This window comes from Poromitra crassiceps, assembly GCF_964638095.1.
Source record: "Poromitra crassiceps genome assembly, chromosome: 22".
In the NCBI taxonomy this organism is placed as follows: Eukaryota; Metazoa; Chordata; class Actinopteri; order Beryciformes; family Melamphaidae; genus Poromitra; species Poromitra crassiceps.
In genome coordinates this window covers 14,073,804-14,093,520 of record NC_139647.1, presented here as the reverse complement: position 1 = coordinate 14,093,520, position 19,717 = coordinate 14,073,804, and the positions used below count along the sequence as shown (strand labels likewise).

Sequence of the window (19,717 nt, the reverse complement as noted above, 5' to 3'; positions counted from 1 at the left end):
GTTAATTTAAAATTAGTTATTCCTCTAAACCTGGCTTCAAATGCCCAAAATTTTTCACGCTTTGGCGCCGTTCAGCCCTCAGCAAAAACTGGTTGCGAGGAAATTTTTTTGTGGCCCTCTCTATCATCAAAGTTGCCCATCCATTACGGCATGACAATATTTGTTCGGCCCCCGGCAACAATCTGGGTTTCTCATGTGGCCCCCCATGAAAAATAGTTGCCCACCCTTGGCCGGCTGGCCAACTGGCCAGCCGGCAGGAAAGTATCGCGGGACTTGACGAGACTTGGTGACCGAGATCACGAATGAGGTAATTTGATCCCTGGGAGACACCAGGAAACAGCCCCGGAGGGAATATCAGTCTGGTGGTTGTTGAGGGATGAGATTATGACGATATGTGGGGAAAACGGGAATAAAACTGGCTATTTAGATGCAGGAAAGACAGGCTGACACTTGGCCCCCTCGGAGCTCCATTTTACGACTGGCTTGGACGCTATTGATCTCAAAACAACGCTAGGACGGCCAGAAACGTCGCGGAGATCGCTGGGTGAGTGGTTAAATCATAAATTTTGTGAGGAGAGGGGTCCAGGTTAAAAAAAAACGAAATTCTCCTTTAATGGACGACCCACTCTACCTCCTGAGCTACAGCCGCCCCAAAATGTGTCTCTTCAAGTCTCCTTCACGACCAAAGCCTTTACCACAGACTGAGCAATTAAATTGTTTAACTCGTGTGTTGGACTATCATGTGTTTCTTCAAGCTGTCTTTACGAGTAAAGCCTTTACCACAGAGTGAGCAATTAAATTGTTTATCTCCTGTGTGGACTATCATGTGTTTCTTCAAGTCCCCTTTATGACCAAAACCTTTACCACAGAGAGAACACTTAAATTCTTTATCTCCTGTGTGGACTATCATGTGTGCCTTCAAGTTTCCTTTATCACCAAAACCTTTACCACAGACTGAGCAAGTAAATGGTTTATCTCCTGTGTGGACTATCATGTGTCTCTTAAAGTCCCCTTTATGACCAAAACCTTTACCACAGACTGAGCAAGAAAATGGTTTATCTGTGTGGACTATCATGTGTGTCGTTAAGTGGTCTTGACAAGTAAAACCTTTACCACAGACTGAGCAGTTAAATTGATAAGCCCCTGTGTGGAATATCATGTGTGTCTTCAACTGGTGTTTACGAGTAAAACCTTTACCACAGACTGAGCAATTAAATTGTTTATCTCCTGTGTGGACTATCATGTGTCTCTTCAACTTGCTATTTTGACCAAAAGCTTTACCACAGTCTGAGCAAGAAAATGGTTTATCTCCTGTGTGGACTATCATGTGTCTCTTCAAGTTTCCTTTACGAACAAAACCTTTACCACAGAGAGAGCACTTAAGTTCTTTATCTCCTGTGTGGACTATCATGTGTGCCTTCAAGTTTCCTTTATCACCAAAACCTTTACCACAGACTGAGCAATTAAATTGTTTATCCCCTGTGTGGACTATCATGTGTATCTTCATGCTGGCTTTACGTGTAAAGCCTTTACCACAGACTGAGCAATTAAATTGTTTATCTCCTGTGTGACTGTGTACTATCATGTGTCTGTTCAAGTCCCCTTTATGACCAAAACCTTTACCACAGACTGAGCAAGAAAATGGTGATTGGCCCTATGGCCCATTGATGGAAACCTTTGCATTTTCAGTATTCTATTTGAATGATTTTCCAGAAAATCTTATCCTTTTGCTTTTTCCCTGGTGTTTTGTCTGTTCTGTCTCTATTCACTGAGAACTCTCTTCCCTCTCATTTAGACTTGCCAAAGCTAATTGCAGAAAGAGAAACACAATTCAAAAATCTAGCTGAAGAACAAAATATGACATGGTTTCCTGTAGCAGTGAGGCAACATTATATATAGGTTATAATAAAGATGATGTACAGATGCACTGACTCGATCTTTCCTTAAGTGGAGTCTGGGGAACAGAAGAATCTTGTTTATTTCATAAATAAATGTATTTAATCAATACAATTAGCAACCATGCAGGTGGCTTCATAACATAATAGATCAAATGAAAGTTAATTTGTCACATATTCCATCATCAGGTGTGTGCAGTGAAATGTTATTGCTGGCTGGGTTCAAAATGTGCTGAAGTAGAATAAAGTACAAAATGCAAAATGATACAGCTATACGAAACTGCTAAAATTAGTAGTGAGGTTTCCATACCAAATTTCAAGCTAAGAGAGGTCATCTACCTGATCAGCCCGTGACGTCAGGCATGGGGTCTTGGATGGGATTACATTTTCACGGATACATTTTGAAAAGATTTCCATTACTTTTTAATGATCGATAATAGAATTTCCATGTAATGTGACTCTGAATCAATACCAGAAATTATTACTATGGACAAATAGGACACAGCTGCTCTTTATATTGGTCTTTAGTGTCACTGCATCATGGAAGCTGTTGACTAAAACAGGAATTCCAATTTTACATAAAGATAAAGATATTAATATATACCGGTATATATATACACATACCGTATATACATACACATATATACAAGAAGTACTAAAATAGACATAATTATTAGACTTAGACGTGAGCTACGTTACGTCAACAGCTACAGAGAATAAATTTGCAGTTATTTTACATTACATGGAAGGTTATGCACGGGAAGATTACTGTAACAATTTCATTACACACAACATTTCATGACTTTTATTCTTACACTTTCAAGGATTTTACTTTCCAGGCCTGGAAAACAAGATTTTGAAATCCCATGACTTTTCCAGATTTTCCATGGAACCTTGAACTAAACGTTTAGTCTTTTGTGTGGATTTTCATGTAAAATGGTAAATGGCCTGCATTTATATAGCGCTTTACAATCAGTAGGTACATTCACAGCAATTTGGTGTTCAGTATCTTGCCCAAGGACACTTTGACATGCAGACTGGAGGAGGTGGGAATCGAACCACCAACCTCCTTTATCCAAAGCGATTAATGGACGACCCACTCTACCTCCTGAGCTACGGCCGCCCTAAAATGTGTCTCTTCAAGTCTCCTTCACGACCAAAGCCTTTACCAGAGACTGAGCAATTAAATTGTTTAACTCGTGTGTTGGACTATCATGTGTTTCTTCAAGCTGTCTTTATGAGTAAAGCCTTTACCACAGAGTGAGCAATTAAATTGTTTATGTCCTGTGTGGACTATCATGTGTCTCTTCAAGTCCCCTTTATGACCAAAACCTTTACCACAGAGAGAACACTTAAATTCTTTATCTCCTGTGTGGACTATCATGTGTGTCGTTAAGTGGTCTTGACGAGTAAAACCTTTACCACAGACTGAGCAGTTAAATTGATAATCCCCTGTGTGGAATATCATGTGTCTCTTCAAGTCCCCTTTATGACCAACACCTTTACCACAGACTGAACAATTAAATTGTTTATCTCCTGTGTGGACTATCATGTGTCTGTTCAAGTCCCCTTTATGACTAAAACCTTTACCACAGACTGAACAATTAAATTGTTTATCTCCTGTGTGGACTATCATGTGTGTCGTTAAGTGGTCTTGACGAGTAAAACCTTTACCACAGACTGAGCAGTTAAATTGATAATCCCCTGTGTGGACTATCGTGTGTGTCTTCAAGTGGTCTTTACGAGTAAAACCTTTACCACAGACTGAGCAATTAAATTGTTTATCTCCTGTGTGGACTAGCATGTGTCTCTTCAAGTGTGATTCATTACCAAATCTTTTACCACAAACTGAGCAGCTGAAGTGTTTCTTCCTAAGAACTTCACTGTTTTTCTGTGAGTATAAACCTGACTGGGATTCACTATTTTCCATCCATGTCTCATCATTGTCTTTAGTCTCAGAAGAGTCTGAAGTTTTGTCATCACTAGTTGGTTGTGTATTACTAGCTGGATATAAGTATATAAGATATAAGTTCCTGGCTGGTTCTGATACTCCACAGTCCTCTTCATCAGCTTCTGTTTTCATCTGTTCAGTTGAGCAGCTGGCTAGAGGCTCTGCCTCTCTGTTCTCCTCAGACTGGCTTTGATGAAGTTGTGAGGACTGAGGTTTCTCCTCCTCGTATTCACTCTTCACAGGGACAGCAGTGAATCGGAACTTGGTGTTATTAGCCTCCCCCAGCCCTTGAAGCTGCTCTCCCTCCTGACTGGTCCAGAGCTCCTCCTGTTCCTCTTTAATGTGTGGATGATCTGGGTCCTCCTGTTCCTCTTTAATGTGTGGATGTTCTGGGTCCTCCTGTTCCTCTTTAATGTGTGGGGTCTCTGGGTCCTCCTGAAGCTGCTCTCCCTCCTGTTCCTCTTTAATGTGTGGGGTCTCTGGGTCCTCCTGAAGCTGCTCTCCCTCCTGACTGGTCCATAGTTCCTCCTGTTCCTCTTTCATGTTTGGGGGCTCTGGGTCCTCCTGACCGATGCAGAGGTCCTCTTTAATTTGTGGGGGCTCTGGGTCCTCCTGGTGCAGACTGGGACTCCACTCCTGCTGCTCAGCGGGATCCTCTTCTACCAACAGCTGCTGGAGGTCTGGTTGCAAGGCTTCTCTGTGTAACAGCACAGCGTCCAGCAGTTTATCTTCAACAGCCACAGTTAGGCGCTGCTTCACCACAGCGCTCAGCTTCGGGTCTTTAGACATGTTCATCATTTTCACACAGTGACAATAACTTTTCCTCCTGAACTTTACTGACCAACTTTATCCTTCAAAGCTCCAATAAATAGCTTCACAGCTAACGTTAGCTTCACAGCTAAACCATTCATCTGAGTCCATCGAGTCTTCTCCTTCCTCCGAGTTAACTTAACGGAGCCCCGTTTCCACTTTATATATTCGTGATAATATCATCCGCACATACGAGGCTTCTACTTGTAAATTAAACTATGTTCTGCAAACCTGGGAATAATACGCTACAGGCAGTAGGCTACCTCGTCTCGTGCATGGGAGCTTCGTCACCACCGCAATACCCGGAATGCCTTGCGGCACTGAAGCCGAGGCTGGTGCGTTCCTTTATCGCAAAATAACTGGGATGTGGAGGCTAACATTACATCACATCCGTTTTGTTAGCGTTCCATTTGCAGAAAACTTGAGCTGGGAAGTTCACTGTTCATTGGTCAGATCCAGTCGCTAGCCAGGCTAGCCATTGTTAGCCATTGTTAGCAATAACAATTGACAACATGGCATTTCGCGGCATTTCGCGCATACAAACACTGCAGCCTCATGTCCACACAGATATATGTTAGGCAGTGCTGTGTGTACAGCTGATTTAATGAGACACAAACAAAACAGAAGTGCTAAACAACATTACTACGATTACTACTACTGTTGTTGCGCGGCGCAGCCATCTTGGATTTTTGAGGTTGGGGCTGCTGAGACTCCTACGAGTTTGGAATGGGAAATACCAGCTCTGATGATGTCACCGCCCAACTCATGACCTTTGAAGTCGTAAGATTACCAGTCCCCACTTATAAAGGAATGCAGACGCTGCTTCACCACAGCTCTCAGCTTCTGACTTTAGACATTTTCGTTTTTACACGGTCAAAGGAACTTTTCCTCCTGAACTTTACAAACGTTATCCTTCAAAGCTCCACTAGCTTTACAGCTAACGTTAGCTTCACAGCTAAACCATTGAGAACCATGAGTCTTCTTCTTTTTCCTCTGAGTTAAACTGCTAACGCTCGTTTGTTCAAGAACTACAGCGTACTCCCATTCTTCTTCTTCTTCTTCTTCTTCTTTTCTTCTTCTTCTTCTTCTTCTTCTTCTTCTTCTTCTTCTTCTTCTTCTTCTTCTTCTTCTTCTTCTTCTTCTTCAGATTTGATTTGCGGTTGGTAACCATCTTGGAGGTGCATTACCGCCACCTACCGGACTGGAGTATGAGACGTTATCCAAGAGTGCCTTGCGGCACCGAAGAAAGCAAGCCAAGCTCGGGAGTTTTGGGGAGTGGGGGGGCACATGCACACATACCATGGTGTTGTTTAAGTAGGCTACTTTACTTAGATAAGAAGATCATATACCGCTATCTTTTATTTAACTTGAATGAGAGACAGAAACATCCAATCAGCATGTTTTTTTTGTTTTTTTTAATACCCCCTGCTCCACCCTCTGCCGATCTGAAGTCCTTTGCGTCACTGAAGCGTGTTTTTATTTCGGCCATCACTTTCATTTCCGAATTATCGGCAAAGTTTTGTTCTCCAACAATGAGTTTCTATTCTTAACCAATCAATCAAGTTTCACTTTCGTTTCGTTTAGTTTCGTTTCTCTCACTCACACACAGTTTAAAAAGCAGTCAGCGGTAGCAGCTGCCTGACAGTGGGAGAGAGGCGCTTCAGCAATCAGCAATGTTTTCGTGGGGAGAGGACAGCTGTTGTGATTTACGTTTGAAAACAGTCGATGGCTCAGATGTCGCTAGAACAGAAAATGGCATCAACTTTTTCGACCTCAGATTTCAAATCACGGATTTTTCAGTAGGCGACAGTGTGGTCGCTTTCATCAGAAGTGATGGAAATGTGTTTGTCAGTCGCACACATGAGAGCCAAGATGGGAGCGGGGTCAGAGGAAAACAGAGTAAGCTATATATTTTTTATTTGCACGTATTTAATAGGTAGCTACCTACCTATTTGTCTGTTTCTGTAGCCTACAGACAAAAAGAAAACATAATGTTGTTCTACCTGTCTCTTTCTGTGTATTTAGCTAATTTATAGCCTATATTATCTATTAGCTATTTATCTAACATCAACTCCAACAATTTCTTATTTACAAAGATTGGAATCCAGCTGCCTCGCAAGGTTAGATTGGCCTGGCAAGAGGAAAACATTACATTTTCTTATTGTAGCATGGACGACACAGTGAGAATTCCATAACCAGCTCTTGAAATGATGCTGTTTTTCTGTGTGTCTTGCACCTCCAGAGAATGTGAGAGGTAAAGAGAAGATTCAGGCTGTGAGTTGTGGTGATGATACAGTCACCCTGCTGTCCGAAGAGGGCAAGGTGCTCTGTCTGGGCACAACTTATACTCCTAGGTAAGGAGACAGGGCTTAAAAAAACATCTGGGACTCAAAATTGTCTGTTGCAATTGTGCAAAATGGGCAATCTGATGTGTTCCTCTGCTCTGTCCCAGAAAAAAAAAATCAGTCAATCCCAGAAAAGCACACGAAAACATTTGTCTGAAAAGTAAACGTTTGTTGTTGTGTCTCTCTTGCTCTCTCAGGCCCCTGGAGGCTTTGTCTCACATACCAGTATCTCAGGTTGCTTGTGGAAGCCAGCATTCAGTTGCCCTGACCAAAGGTACAGTAAAGTTTACAATGAACTGCAAGCTTAAAGAAGGATTCAAATATAATTGTTCCCACAGCGCAGCCGAGGGCGTCACAAGGCAAATTCAGGTTAGACTATAGTCAGGCAGACAGTTAATGAAGTTAGTGAAATGATGTGCTTCGTCAGATGGCCTCTAGAGGGCGTCTTTGACTGAGATAAGCAGTCAGTGTGTCCCATACAGAGGCACAAAATCAAAATGTGGTCAGTATGTAGAAATGGATCGACATCTACTACATCTCTATTGTGCCTGATGATGCATCACATCATGTCTGTCATTTGGAGATGTACAGACAGCAGACCAGCAGCATTGAACTCAATCCACAGAGTCTCCCGGTGAGAAAACTAAAAGTGAAACTTAACATTCAGTCTTTAAGGGGATTTGTAGACAGCAACGCGTCTTCACTGTCCTAACAGTGTGACTTAATGCTAGGACCTTGTAGGACCTCCTGTTAGTGGAATTAGCTGATGTCACAGTGCTTCAGTGCACTGCACAGGTCTGTACAGATCTGTGCTTGTTCATCATGAAGATACTAGCACTTTATTCAAACCAAAGTCAATTCCAAGACCAGGTCCACGGCTGAGACCTAGACCAGAACAAATAAAGTGCCAAATCATGACCAGAAATAGGCAATTAACAGTGTAGTATGTTGTTCAAAACATAAAAAATAATGCTAAATTAGTTTGATTAGATATATAGTCTGTCTGCAGGTGCTCTGTACTACTAGACCATTCAACATCCAACTAATTAATGTATAGGATTATTACTTATCAATCCATACAAGTTTGAGGACCATTATATACTCCCTGAAATTCTTTGTATGCCTGGCTGGAAAAGAAATGTATCTTTATGGATTTTAAGATGGACAGGAAAAAGTTGAGGCAACCTCCAGTAGAGTTCGAGACCAAGTCAAGTCCAAGATGTCAGAGAAGTGGATTAGAGACCAGACTCGAGTGGGCCTCCTACATTACATTAGAGTCCACAAAGTAACAGTAATTCCTCTGCAGGTGGCCAGGTCTACACATGGGGCCAGAACTCCAGGGGCCAGCTAGGTGTGGGGAAGAAGAAGCCGTGCACCGGGTCGCCCCAACTGGTCCACTCCCTGTCAGCAAACCCCCTGGTTCAGATCAGTGCTGGAGGAGACCAGAGCTTCGCCCTGTCTGTCTCTGGAAGTGTGTGTGCCTGGGGCAAAAACCACTGTGGGCAGCTTGGCCTAGGAGACACACAAGGTAATAGCAATAGCAGTACCCTAGTAATATTTAATCCTTGTTAATGTTTTCATTTCTACAACAAGCAAAACTGAATTTCAATATATTTCATATAGACAGACATACACCAACTCCTGTTCGTTGTTTGGACATGAAGAAAACCATTTACATTTCCTGTGGAAAGGACCATACTGCCATTTTGATGAAGGTTTGACAAAGAAAGCTTTATGACAATAATAAGATCAGTCTTTTATTGGGAATATACTTTAACCTGTCACATTTGGCGAATAAAAACATTTCATTTCTTATAAGTAGTCCTTTCAGACTAAAGAAAATAGCTATTTATATCTGATACGACTGAATGTATTCTGAATGGGTCCAGGGGTTATAACATAGAGGGACAGATATGTAAAACAAAAACATGATGTAAATAAAAAATAATAATGATGATAATCAGGGGGGGGGGGGTGTGATCATGGTCATTTGTCATAACAGCAACTGTTTATTGCCATGTTTTACAGTACGATTGTCTGCTTGCTTCTTCAGGATGGCACAGTGTTCACATTTGGCTCTGGTCAATATGGGCAGCTTGGGCACAACTCATTCAGAGATGAACTGCGTCCTCGGCTTGTTGCGGAGCTCTGGGGGGCAAAGGTCACCAAGATCGCTTGTGGACGGTAAGATACATAATGGAGAATTCACTAGCCTATAATAACTGCCCATAACTGTATATATCCATATATACTGTATATTCCTTTCACACACACACACACTTTCAAAATAGACACTCTTTCATACACTTATTATTATTATTGCATTGTATATAGTAGTTAATGTTTAATTATCCTTTGCGATTCTTGTTTGTTTTAGCCTGATCATACTTTTTCTTTTTCTTTTGTGTGAGTATATTGAGAGTTAAGCGAACCGGAGCCAATTTCCTTGTATGTGTACATACTTGGCCAATAAAGCTGATTCTGATTCTGATTCTGATTCTGAGAAGCTGCCAAAAAAAGTGAAAAGAATGACTGCTCTCTGTTCTAATGAAAACATGACCCTGAAAAGTAGCAGGTCAAAGCATCCCACTGTTTCTGTTGACATTAAAAATGCTGTTTCCTTTCAAACAGACATCACACATTAGCGTTAACGGTCTCCAGGAGGGTCTACTCCTTCGGCTGTGGAGAGCAAGGGCAGCTGGGACGTGGAGAGGGGAGTCACCAGTCTGTGCCACTACCAGTTCAACTGGCACAGGGTGAATATTTCTCTATAGTGACAGAGTTGAATAATGACAATGAAATACAACTATTTAGCTGAATGTCAATATATACTGTGTCACTATTCCAGAAACCATTGATGGTCACAAAATTGGAAACATCTACGCAGGAGGAAACTTTTCTGTCGCAATGTGCACTTTTAATGAGGTACCAATGCAGTTACATGCAAGCCATAATGATTACAAGTAGGTTTAATGCATGTACAGTCTTTTATTTTATTTTATTTTATTTTATTTTATTTTATTTTATTTTATTTTATTTTATTTTATTTAAATTTTTCAAAACAGTAACTTCAACTTTTTTCTTTGCAGGAAGTTCATGAGGCGTCAAACAGTGGCGGTATGGATCATGTGACACAGCAGTCTCTAGATCATGTGATCGACAAATGGGTCTCTGAATGCAATTCAAAGTCATGGAAAAAGACACAAAAGTAAGTGTAATACAATGAAGTAGTTATAGTTCTCAAAATGTACTTGGTTTGTTGCATAGCCTGGTATTTTATTAATACTATGACTGGATTTCGTCATTTTGATCCAAAACTTCCTCAGTTATGTTGTACTCAATGAAAGTGTTACACGTTGTTACAGGGAAATCAAAAGGATGTTTTCCTCTGCATCCTGTGTGAACAAAAGCTTCCTCGAAAGAAGGTAAAAGCGATGCTTCTATACATGGCTGTCACTTCCAGTAACTCATTACAAAAGTAATATATTACATGTAATATATTACTTTTAGCAGTAACTGAGTAATATAAGTTATTCCCAATATGATTCCAGCATACCTCTTACTTTGTCAAGTAACACAAGTAAAAAAATTGAGCTACATTTTTTAAAATCAAATCACATATTTAAATAAAGATACAATAATTTCCTAATCAAATTGCGTGTTTTTATGCAAATAACCACTATAGATGACAAAAACACTGACTTCAAGACAGTTTAAATTATTTTTGGGGATGGTTCTGGGCCAGCGATGTCATTCTGTTACTGCAGTTATTTTGGTGAAAGTAATGCAAAAGTAGTGTAATAAGTAACACGTTACTCTACACAGACAGTAATATTGTAAAGTAACTTATTACTTTCAAATTAAAGTAACTAGTAATATGTAGTATATTACATTTTGAAAGTAACTTGCCCAACACTGGTCACTTCTAAAGTTGAGTAGCTGATACATCATTACTGTCCATTTACTTTCCTGTTATTTCTTTCATCAGCAACGATAAGCATTTCCAGACCTCACCGACGTACTCTGGCCTGAACTTGTCACTTGCACGCCGTGCTTTCCGGAAACTGGTGGAGAATGACAGAGTGCTGGCAAAGGTACTGAACTGACCTGTTTGAATGATCTAGGAATGTCGGGAAGATTACTTTACTTACTGTAATCCATTACATCTTGCCAATTAGCTGCTATAAAGTTGAATAAGTAATGTAATCCACCGGAATACTCAAACTACAAAAAAATATGTCATTACTTTGGATGATTTTGGATTACTTTGCCTCCAAAAGCTATAGGACATCCAATGTAAACAATGTATTCTGTTTAACTCACGTCCATTACATTTTGGATGGTGTCATTATTATCATCATTCAAAACTATCTAAAACCATTATAAACAACATGTATTCAAGAGATTGCACAATCAAAATTCCTTTCCCCTTCCACGTGTTTCTGAATAATTCAGCCCATTCAAATGTAGCACTGTGAATATTTATGTAACTGCATAATGACTACGCAGTAGACTTACTGTACACTCTTAAAAAAGTGACTAAATTATGCCTATAATGTGCCCATAATCACAGTACAATTGTAGGTATTTGTGGAAAAAGAAGCAAAACTAGTAATTGTGTTCATTCACCCGCAAGGTAAAATGTAGATAGACGCAACACAACCAGCAGACATCAGCAGAACAAAAACGCCTACCTGATGTAGCAGCTTAAAATACCGTGCTGTAACTGAACCGCGACAAGTTGGATACGCAAATGTTACGCATGCTGCGTAGTTTAGCTGTTACACTACACCAGACACACACACACACACACACGCACACACACACACACACACACACACACACACACACACACACACACACACACACACACAGCAGTGAATGACTCTTGCCAACCCTTTTGGAAACACCAGGTGGAGGATGTTGTCATGACGACACTGCTTCCCTCCCTTGGTGGGAGCCCAGTGGGAGTGGAGGGACTGAGGATCTACCTGCTTCTGACGGAGCTCCTCCATGTGATCCAGAAACACAAAGTGCAGCAGAGCACAGAGCTTCCTGAGGCAGTCGCCGCTGCCATGCTAAGACTTCCTGCTGCCAGCCTCCAGGTCCTAGGTACTGTCCTATTTAAGACTTCCTGCTGCCAGCCTCCAGGTCCTAGGTACTGTCCTAGGTACTGTCCTATTTAAGACTTCCTGCTGCCAGCCTCCAGGTCCTAGGTACTGTCCTATTTAAGACTTCCTGCTGCCAGCCTCCAGGTCCTAGGTACTGTCCTATTTAAGACTTCCAGCTGCCAGCCTCCAGGTCCTAGGTACTGTCCTATTTAAGACTTCCTGCTGCCAGCCTCCAGGTCCTAGGTACTGTCCTATTTAAGACTTCCTGCTGCCAGCCTCCAGGTCCTAGGTACTGTCCTATTTAAGACTTCCTGCTGCCAGCCTCCAGGTCCTAGGTACTGTCCTATTTAAGACTTCCTGCTGCCAGCCTCCAGGTCCTAGGTACTGTCCTATTTAAGACTTCCTGCTGCCAGCCTCCAGGTCCTAGGTACTGTCCTATTTAAGACTTCCTGCTGCCAGCCTCCAGGTCCTAGGTACTGTCCTATTTAAGACTTCCTGCTGCCAGCCTCCAGGTCCTAGGTACTGTCCTATTTAAGACTTCCTGCTGCCAGCCTCCAGGTCCTAGGTACTGTCCTATTTAAGACTTCCTGCTGCCAGCCTCCAGGTCCTAGGTACTGTCCTATTTAAGACTTCCTGCTGCCAGCCTCCAGGTCCTAGGTACTGTCCTATTTAAGACTTCCTGTTGCCAGCCTCCAGGTCCTAGGTACTGTCATATTTAAGACTTCCTGCTGCCAGCCTCCAGGTCCTAGGTACTGTCCTATTTAAGACTTCCTGCTGCCAGCCTCCAGGTCCTAGGTACTGTCCTATTTAAGACTTCCAGCTGCCAGCCTCCAGGTCCTAGGTACTGTCCTATTTAAGACTTCCTGCTGCCAGCCTCCAGGTCCTAGGTACTGTCCTATTTAAGACTTCCTGCTGCCAGCCTCCAGGTCCTAGGTACTGTCCTATTTAAGACTTCCTGCTGCCAGCCTCCAGGTCCTAGGTACTGTCCTATTTAAGACTTCCTGCTGCCAGCCTCCAGGTCCTAGGTACTGTCCTATTTAAGACTTCCTGTTGCCAGCCTCCAGGTCCTAGGTACTGTCCTATTTAAGACTTCCTGCTGCCAGCCTCCAGGTCCTAGGTACTGTCCTATTTAAGACTTCCAGCTGCCAGCCTCCAGGTCCTAGGTACTGTCCTATTTAAGACTTCCTGCTGCCAGCCTCCAGGTCCTAGGTACTGTCCTATTTAAGACTTCCTGCTGCCAGCCTCCAGGTCCTAGGTACTGTCCTATTTAAGACTTCCAGCTGCCAGCCTCCAGGTCCTAGGTACTGTCCTATTCCTGCTGCCAGCCTCCAGGTCCTAGGTACTGTCCTAGGTCACGTTTTGGCCCCTGTTTGTTTGTCTATCTGGTTTTCTGCTGGATATCTCAAAAAGTTGTGCACGGCTTTGCATGGAGCTTTGTGGAAATGTAGGTCATGGGCCAACTTGATTACCTTTCCACGCCCACTGGCCAAAAGGGGGTGTGGCAATGGATGTGGCCAATCACAAAAAGGCGCCTCACGTAACACCACAAAACTTTGTAGGAAGCTTGGTGGAGGTATGCACTCTACTGAGTGCCCTCTAGTTTGTATAGTCTGTTTCTTCTTTTTTCTATGAAGTAGCTCCGTTATGACTTCTGCGCAAAGCTGTAGTTTCCTAACTTCTGCCACTCTCACCAAGTTGAAGTCCCACAACAAATCCAACGGACAGAAAGCTATCCGTAATGTTTCTAAACATCTAAATATAAATGTGTTACTGACTGAATAGTGACATTGCAGGTTGCAAATGTCTGTATGTTCTATTCCACAGGGGATTGGTGGTCCTCCCTGAAGCCCTCCACCATGGTCATGTATGTGAAGGTGTGGAAGCAGGCGCTGTCACTGATCGTAACCACTAATCACATGACTGTTCCTCGCAGAAATGGAGTCAAAGCCGTCCTACAAGTCCTTCAATGTCTATACAACGTTAGTGTCGATTGTCATTTTTTCAAACAGCACTGAATGTAATCCTACTCTCCCATATTACAAAATGTCATTACAAATTTAACCTTTTACCAAATTAGCACATTTTAATTTACTTGTTTTACAGGCCAATAATAGGATTGTAGGACCTCGGAGAATCGTGGAAAGCATCTTTTGTCTGGAGATGACATTCGACGCAGTATTTCTTGGTGAGGATCTGCACCTTCTGCGTTCAAGGTCACAAAACCAGGTAAAAAAAAAAAACACGTGCAGATAAAACTGTAGTTTCAACATTGGTTACTCCATAGATAAGTGAGCTAAGGCCCACAGTGCCCACACCATGTGCTTGTAACATCGTGGGTTTGAGTCCAGCTCATGACCATCATGTCATTCCTTCTCTTTGGCCTTGTTTCTGTCACTTTTGAATTTATACTGCCCAGCAATGCAAAAAAATACCATATTTTTGTCAACAACTTGTGATGATCTTTCTTTCTTAAGGATGTGAATGATGAGCCTGCTATCCTTTGCTGCTTCCCATTTGTGATGAATCTGCAATGCAAGAAAACCATTTTTGACATCAATGCTGCACTCAGAAGGGTAACTTAAGTCTTGAAATGTGCCTCACAAAATCAAGACTGTATATACAGTACAGTCAGAATCCTGAGGAAATCGCCAACAAATCAGTTGGTAACATTTTTCAATACGCTACACACAAACACACCATGGGCCGAAAAAATAACCCCTGTCCACCTCCGTTGGTGGATGTAATAATAGAAAATGAAATCTTGTTTTGCAGATCGAATTGATGGATGAAAGGATGAATCTCTTCATTGGGCCTTTTGGATGGCTTTTGGTGCCGGACTTCGATACACACTTTGAGTTGAAGCTGAAACGAGCGTCACTTCTGGAAGGCACCTTTGAACAGCTGGGTGATGCTGATCACAGTGACTTAAAGAAGCCACTTGTGGTAAATAATTACGCAATTGTGACTATGAGTAGTGTATTCACCTTATGTTGCCCCACCCACTTTTTCTCTTCCGTGTCAGACGCAAACATCGATAAACTGTAAACTATGAATTAAGTTTGGCAACATTCATCAGCTACACTGCGGCCAACTTCAGTTACATGCTCATAGCGTTACTGCTGCGAGGAGCCAATGGCTGTACCCGGTCGGCATTTAACGTTCGTTACAAAAGCGTGTCGACAGTGTTTTCTCACTGCCAGTACAGTAGGGGTTGACAGATACTAGCTAGTCCTAGCCTGGGTAAACCCAGCCCCCACGTGACCTGCTCTCAGACCCTGCTCACGTAGCTAGTCCGACCGGTCACACAGCCAGCACTCCTCGCTGCTCGTTAAAAATGTCCAATTATTCTGATAAACTGGTCACATATTTGGAATGTTATGTTCTCATCTGAAAAAATATTAAAAAGTAATATCTATATCTATATCTAATATAGATATATATATATATAATTATTATTATTTATTTATTTTTGCTTGAAAATAGCTTTTTGGCAAGTCTAAAAATAATAAAGGTGGGAGTAATCTACTTCCGGGTATAAAACGGAATAACAATTACAAAATGACGTTATGCAGAAGCGTCCTGATATGGGCAAATGATAAGGTGAATACAGGGGCGTAGATTAGGGTAAATGCAGTTTACACCTTATGTACCACTACACCCCTGAGTACGGTATATAACACCATAGCATTGCCAAATTCAATCTAAAAGGCGGTGTTGTTGTGTAGTTAGTCTTTAATAGCTACTATTTTGGGGGGTTTCCTTCATATAGGAACTTAGGAGGATAGCTGCTATTTTTAACAGGATTAAGTTGTACCTACCTTTTTGTCTCTCAGGTCTATTTTGATGGGGACTCAACCCCCACGAATGTCTACAAAAAAGACTTTTTTCACCACTTGTTTCATGAGGTGATGTCAACTGAATCTGGGATGTTTATGTACAATGACTCCAAAACACTGGCATGGTTCCCCTCCCAAGTAAGATTTTTGATTTTCATACAGGCTAATCACATTTGAAACAGAGACTAAGGATTCAGTTTACTTTGATTTCCTGCTGCAGCTGCTAATTAAAAGTGGAAGAATTTTGAGTTTGAAAAATGTACGTGGAACCATGACAAATCATGAAGACAAATTCAAGATTCATGACCTTCACTGCCTAATACTATGCGTTTCATCATCAATAACAGGCGCAGGCAACATTGGGGGAAGAGAAGTACTTCCTGTTTGGGATTCTCTGTGGATTGGCCTTATACAACCAGAATATCATACACTTACCCTTCCCAATGGCTCTGTTCAAAAAGCTGCTCAATGTGGAGCCTTCACTGGAAGATATGATAGAATTCAGCACAGATGTGGGAAAGTAAGTGTAAATTCACCTAAATTTAAGTAAAACAAATTTGTGGTTTGACATGCTGATGCATGAGAGAGGTCATAATGTACTGGAAAATATTGTTTCTCCAAGTTTTTTAAAACCTTTCTTTTGATGGATTATTTGTTTTGCCACATTTAAAGGAGTTTGCGGTACATCTTGGAAGACTATGAGGATGATGATATAGAAGAGAACTTGGACTTGGATTTTTCGGTATGTATTTAATCTTAACTTCTGTCCTAAAATGTGTCCCATTTATCCTACTTCAAATATCCAACCAATCATGCATCATCGTGTCCAAATGTCTTGCAGCGATGTCAGTATCTTTTCCTTGCTAATTGTAACAGGTTGTCTGGGATGGGACAGTGATTGAACTTGATCCCCAAAATCCTGGAAAGCCGGTGACAAGTCAAAATAAGTAAGAATATGAAAACTTAATAATAATAATAATAATAATAATTCATGAATACGAAGAAATCAGACCAGATTTGCCATTTGACCTTAAAAAGGTGTTTGATACTGTCGACCATAACTTCCTTTATTAGCTTAGCTGTTCAAACTAGCCATTCTAGCCTAGCTATCTAGGTAAGCCTAGCTTCCTGCTGACCTCCCAAGATCATGAATGAATGAAAAAAGTCATCAACATTTTTATTTTTATCAGAAACTTTGGCTCTTGGTTCTTTGGCTCCCCCAGTGATATTATTTCTGCTTCCAGAGCAGATCTGAGAAGTGTTTGTAGAACTAAAACTCCACTCTGCTAAACAGGAAGGAGTTTGTGGATGCCTACGTGAATCACGGCTTCAACGCATCAGTGGAGGAGGTGTTTGAGGAGTTCAGGCGGGGTTTCTTCACGGTGTGTGACCTGGACGTGGTGGAGCTGCTCAGACCAGAGGAGTTGAAGGGACTCATTGTGGGCAAAGAGACCTACGACTGGGCAAAGCTGAAACAGGTATGCAACTGGTTTGAACATTCATCCAAACTGCACTTGATTTACTGCATATTCATGTACTCAAGAGTTTGGTTTAGATTAGATGGTAACGATGTCTGTTTCAATGTGTCATCTGTAATTAGAACACGGTTTATGAAGAGGGGTACCATGACCGCCACCCCACCATACTGATGTTCTGGGACGTTTTTGAGGAGCTGACTGAAGATCAGAAGAAAGCTTTCCTTTGTAAGTTCTTTGCCTAATATTACAGTTTTACATGTCACAAGTGCTCTTACCATGAACCTTTATGCCTCTGCCTGCGGCAGCCGTGGCCAAAGGCATGTTTTCGGGTTGTCCATCCATCCAATTCTCGTTAATGCGGTATCTCAGGAACGACTTGAGGGAATTTCTTCAAATTTGGCACAAGCGTCCACTTGGACTCAAGAATGAACTTAATAGATTTTGATGGTCAAAAGTCAAAGTTCAAGGTCACTGTGACCTCGCTGTCTGTCCGTCCTATTCTGATTAATGCAATATCTCAGGAACGCTTGGAGGGAATTTCTTCAAATTCGGCATAAACATCCACTTGGACTCAAGGATGAGCTGTATAGAGTTTGGTGGTCAAAGGTCAAGGTCACTGCGACCTCACGTTTTTGCCCATAACTCAAGAATTCATACGCTAATTATGACAAAATTTCACACAAATATCTACAATAGGATGAAATAAGGTCAACTTCACTGACGTAATAATTTGCTTACCACTGTAGCTGAGAAAATGATCTTTGTTCATTCTACAAAAGCACTGGAAGTGCTGTCACTTACTTCTGCAGACACCAATCAAACGTCGTTCTTGACGTTTTCATATAATAAATAAATGCTTGTTTTGCAGATCTTGATCACTGATTGATATAACAATGGTGATTCAAGCTATAACCAGTTCATGAATACTTTTCTATTTTCTGTTATAATCACCTGTCATTGTTTCTTTCTCTAGTGTTCCTGACTGGTTGTGACAGGGTGCCTATTCTGGGCATGGACCAGGTCCGGATGAGGGTTCGAGTCCTGTCCCACTTCACCCAGCAGCATTTCCCTGAGGCTCTTACATGCCACTCTATTCTGGACCTGCCCTTATACTCAACTAAGGAGACGATGCAAGCCAGGCTGACAGAAGCTCTGAACCACAATAGAGGCTTCTTTAAGTGATGCTGGATGATGAGTCGTGGGACCATGTAGCATTTAAGAGAGGCAGAGAGAGCAGCAGGAATAGTAAACTTTGAAAGCACTTTGAAATTCTCTGTACATTTAAGTGGGAGATGTTATCGGAAATTCATGAGTCAACATTTCTTGATGACATACATGTATATACAAAATATTTTATACGCAGGTCTTAAGATAAAGATAAGATAGCACTTGATTGATCCCCTTGGGTAAATTCAGCAATTGACAGAACAAGTAAAAGGAATGTAATTAAAATCAAATGTTTTTGGAAGTGATCACTTCAAAGGTTTTCATGTGAATAAATCTCTCTTATGTCACTATCGCAGACTGAGTTAACACAATGGTGATTGACCTTATGGCCCATTGATGGAAACCTTTGCATTTTCAGTATTCTATTTGAATGATTTTCCAGAAAATCTTATCCTTTTGCTTTTTCCCTGGTGTTTTGTCTGTTCTGTCTCTATTCACTGAGAACTCTCTTCCCTCTCATTTAGACTTGCCAAAGCTAATTGCAGAAAGAGAAACACAATTCAAAAATCTAGCTGAAGAACAAAATATGACATGGTTTCCTGTAGCAGTGAGGCAACATTATATATAGGTTATAATAAAGATGATGTACAGATGCACTGACTCGATCTTTCCTTAAGTGGAGTCTGGGGAACAGAAGAATCTTGTTTATTTCATAAATAAATGTATTTAATCAATACAATTAGCAACCATGCAGGTGGCTTCATAACATAATAGATCAAATGAAAGTTAATTTGTCACATATTCCATCATCAGGTGTGTGCAGTGAAATGTTATTGCTGGCTGGGTTCAAAATGTGCTGAAGTAGAATAAAGTACAAAATGCAAAATTATACAGCTATACGAAACTGCTAAAATTAGTAGTGAGGTTTCCATACCAAATTTCGAGCTAAGAGAGAGGTCGTCATATCTGTATTACCTGATCAGCCCGTGACGTCAGGCATGGGGTCTTGGATGGGATTACATTTTCACGGATACATTTTGAAAAGGTTTCCATGACTTTTTAATGATCGATAATAGAATTTCCATGTAATGTGACTCTGAATCAATACCAGAAAATTTCAATTT

At 41.4% G+C, this 19,717-nt stretch overlaps 1 protein-coding gene across 1 annotated transcript; it reads left to right on the top strand.

Annotated features, from left to right (window-relative positions):
* Nucleotides 1-4,963: 4,963 nt before the first annotated feature.
* Nucleotides 4,964-18,805, top strand: LOC310796172 (E3 ISG15--protein ligase HERC5-like; the record flags this gene model as incomplete). The annotated part of the gene is made up of 23 exons (XM_083658313.1): nucleotides 4,964-4,991; nucleotides 6,899-7,010; nucleotides 7,199-7,275; nucleotides 8,308-8,529; nucleotides 8,625-8,716; nucleotides 9,055-9,185; nucleotides 9,633-9,757; nucleotides 9,850-9,926; nucleotides 10,091-10,209; nucleotides 10,367-10,426; nucleotides 10,990-11,095; nucleotides 11,915-12,113; nucleotides 13,937-14,091; nucleotides 14,216-14,338; nucleotides 14,587-14,685; nucleotides 14,885-15,055; nucleotides 15,946-16,086; nucleotides 16,296-16,468; nucleotides 16,621-16,690; nucleotides 16,825-16,895; nucleotides 17,243-17,426; nucleotides 17,549-17,651; nucleotides 18,400-18,805. 23 exons carry the CDS (start codon nucleotides 4,964-4,966, stop codon nucleotides 18,606-18,608), a joined length of 2,847 nt encoding a protein of 948 aa, XP_083514439.1. The 3' UTR covers nucleotides 18,609-18,805.
* Nucleotides 18,806-19,717: the final 912 nt, after the last annotated feature.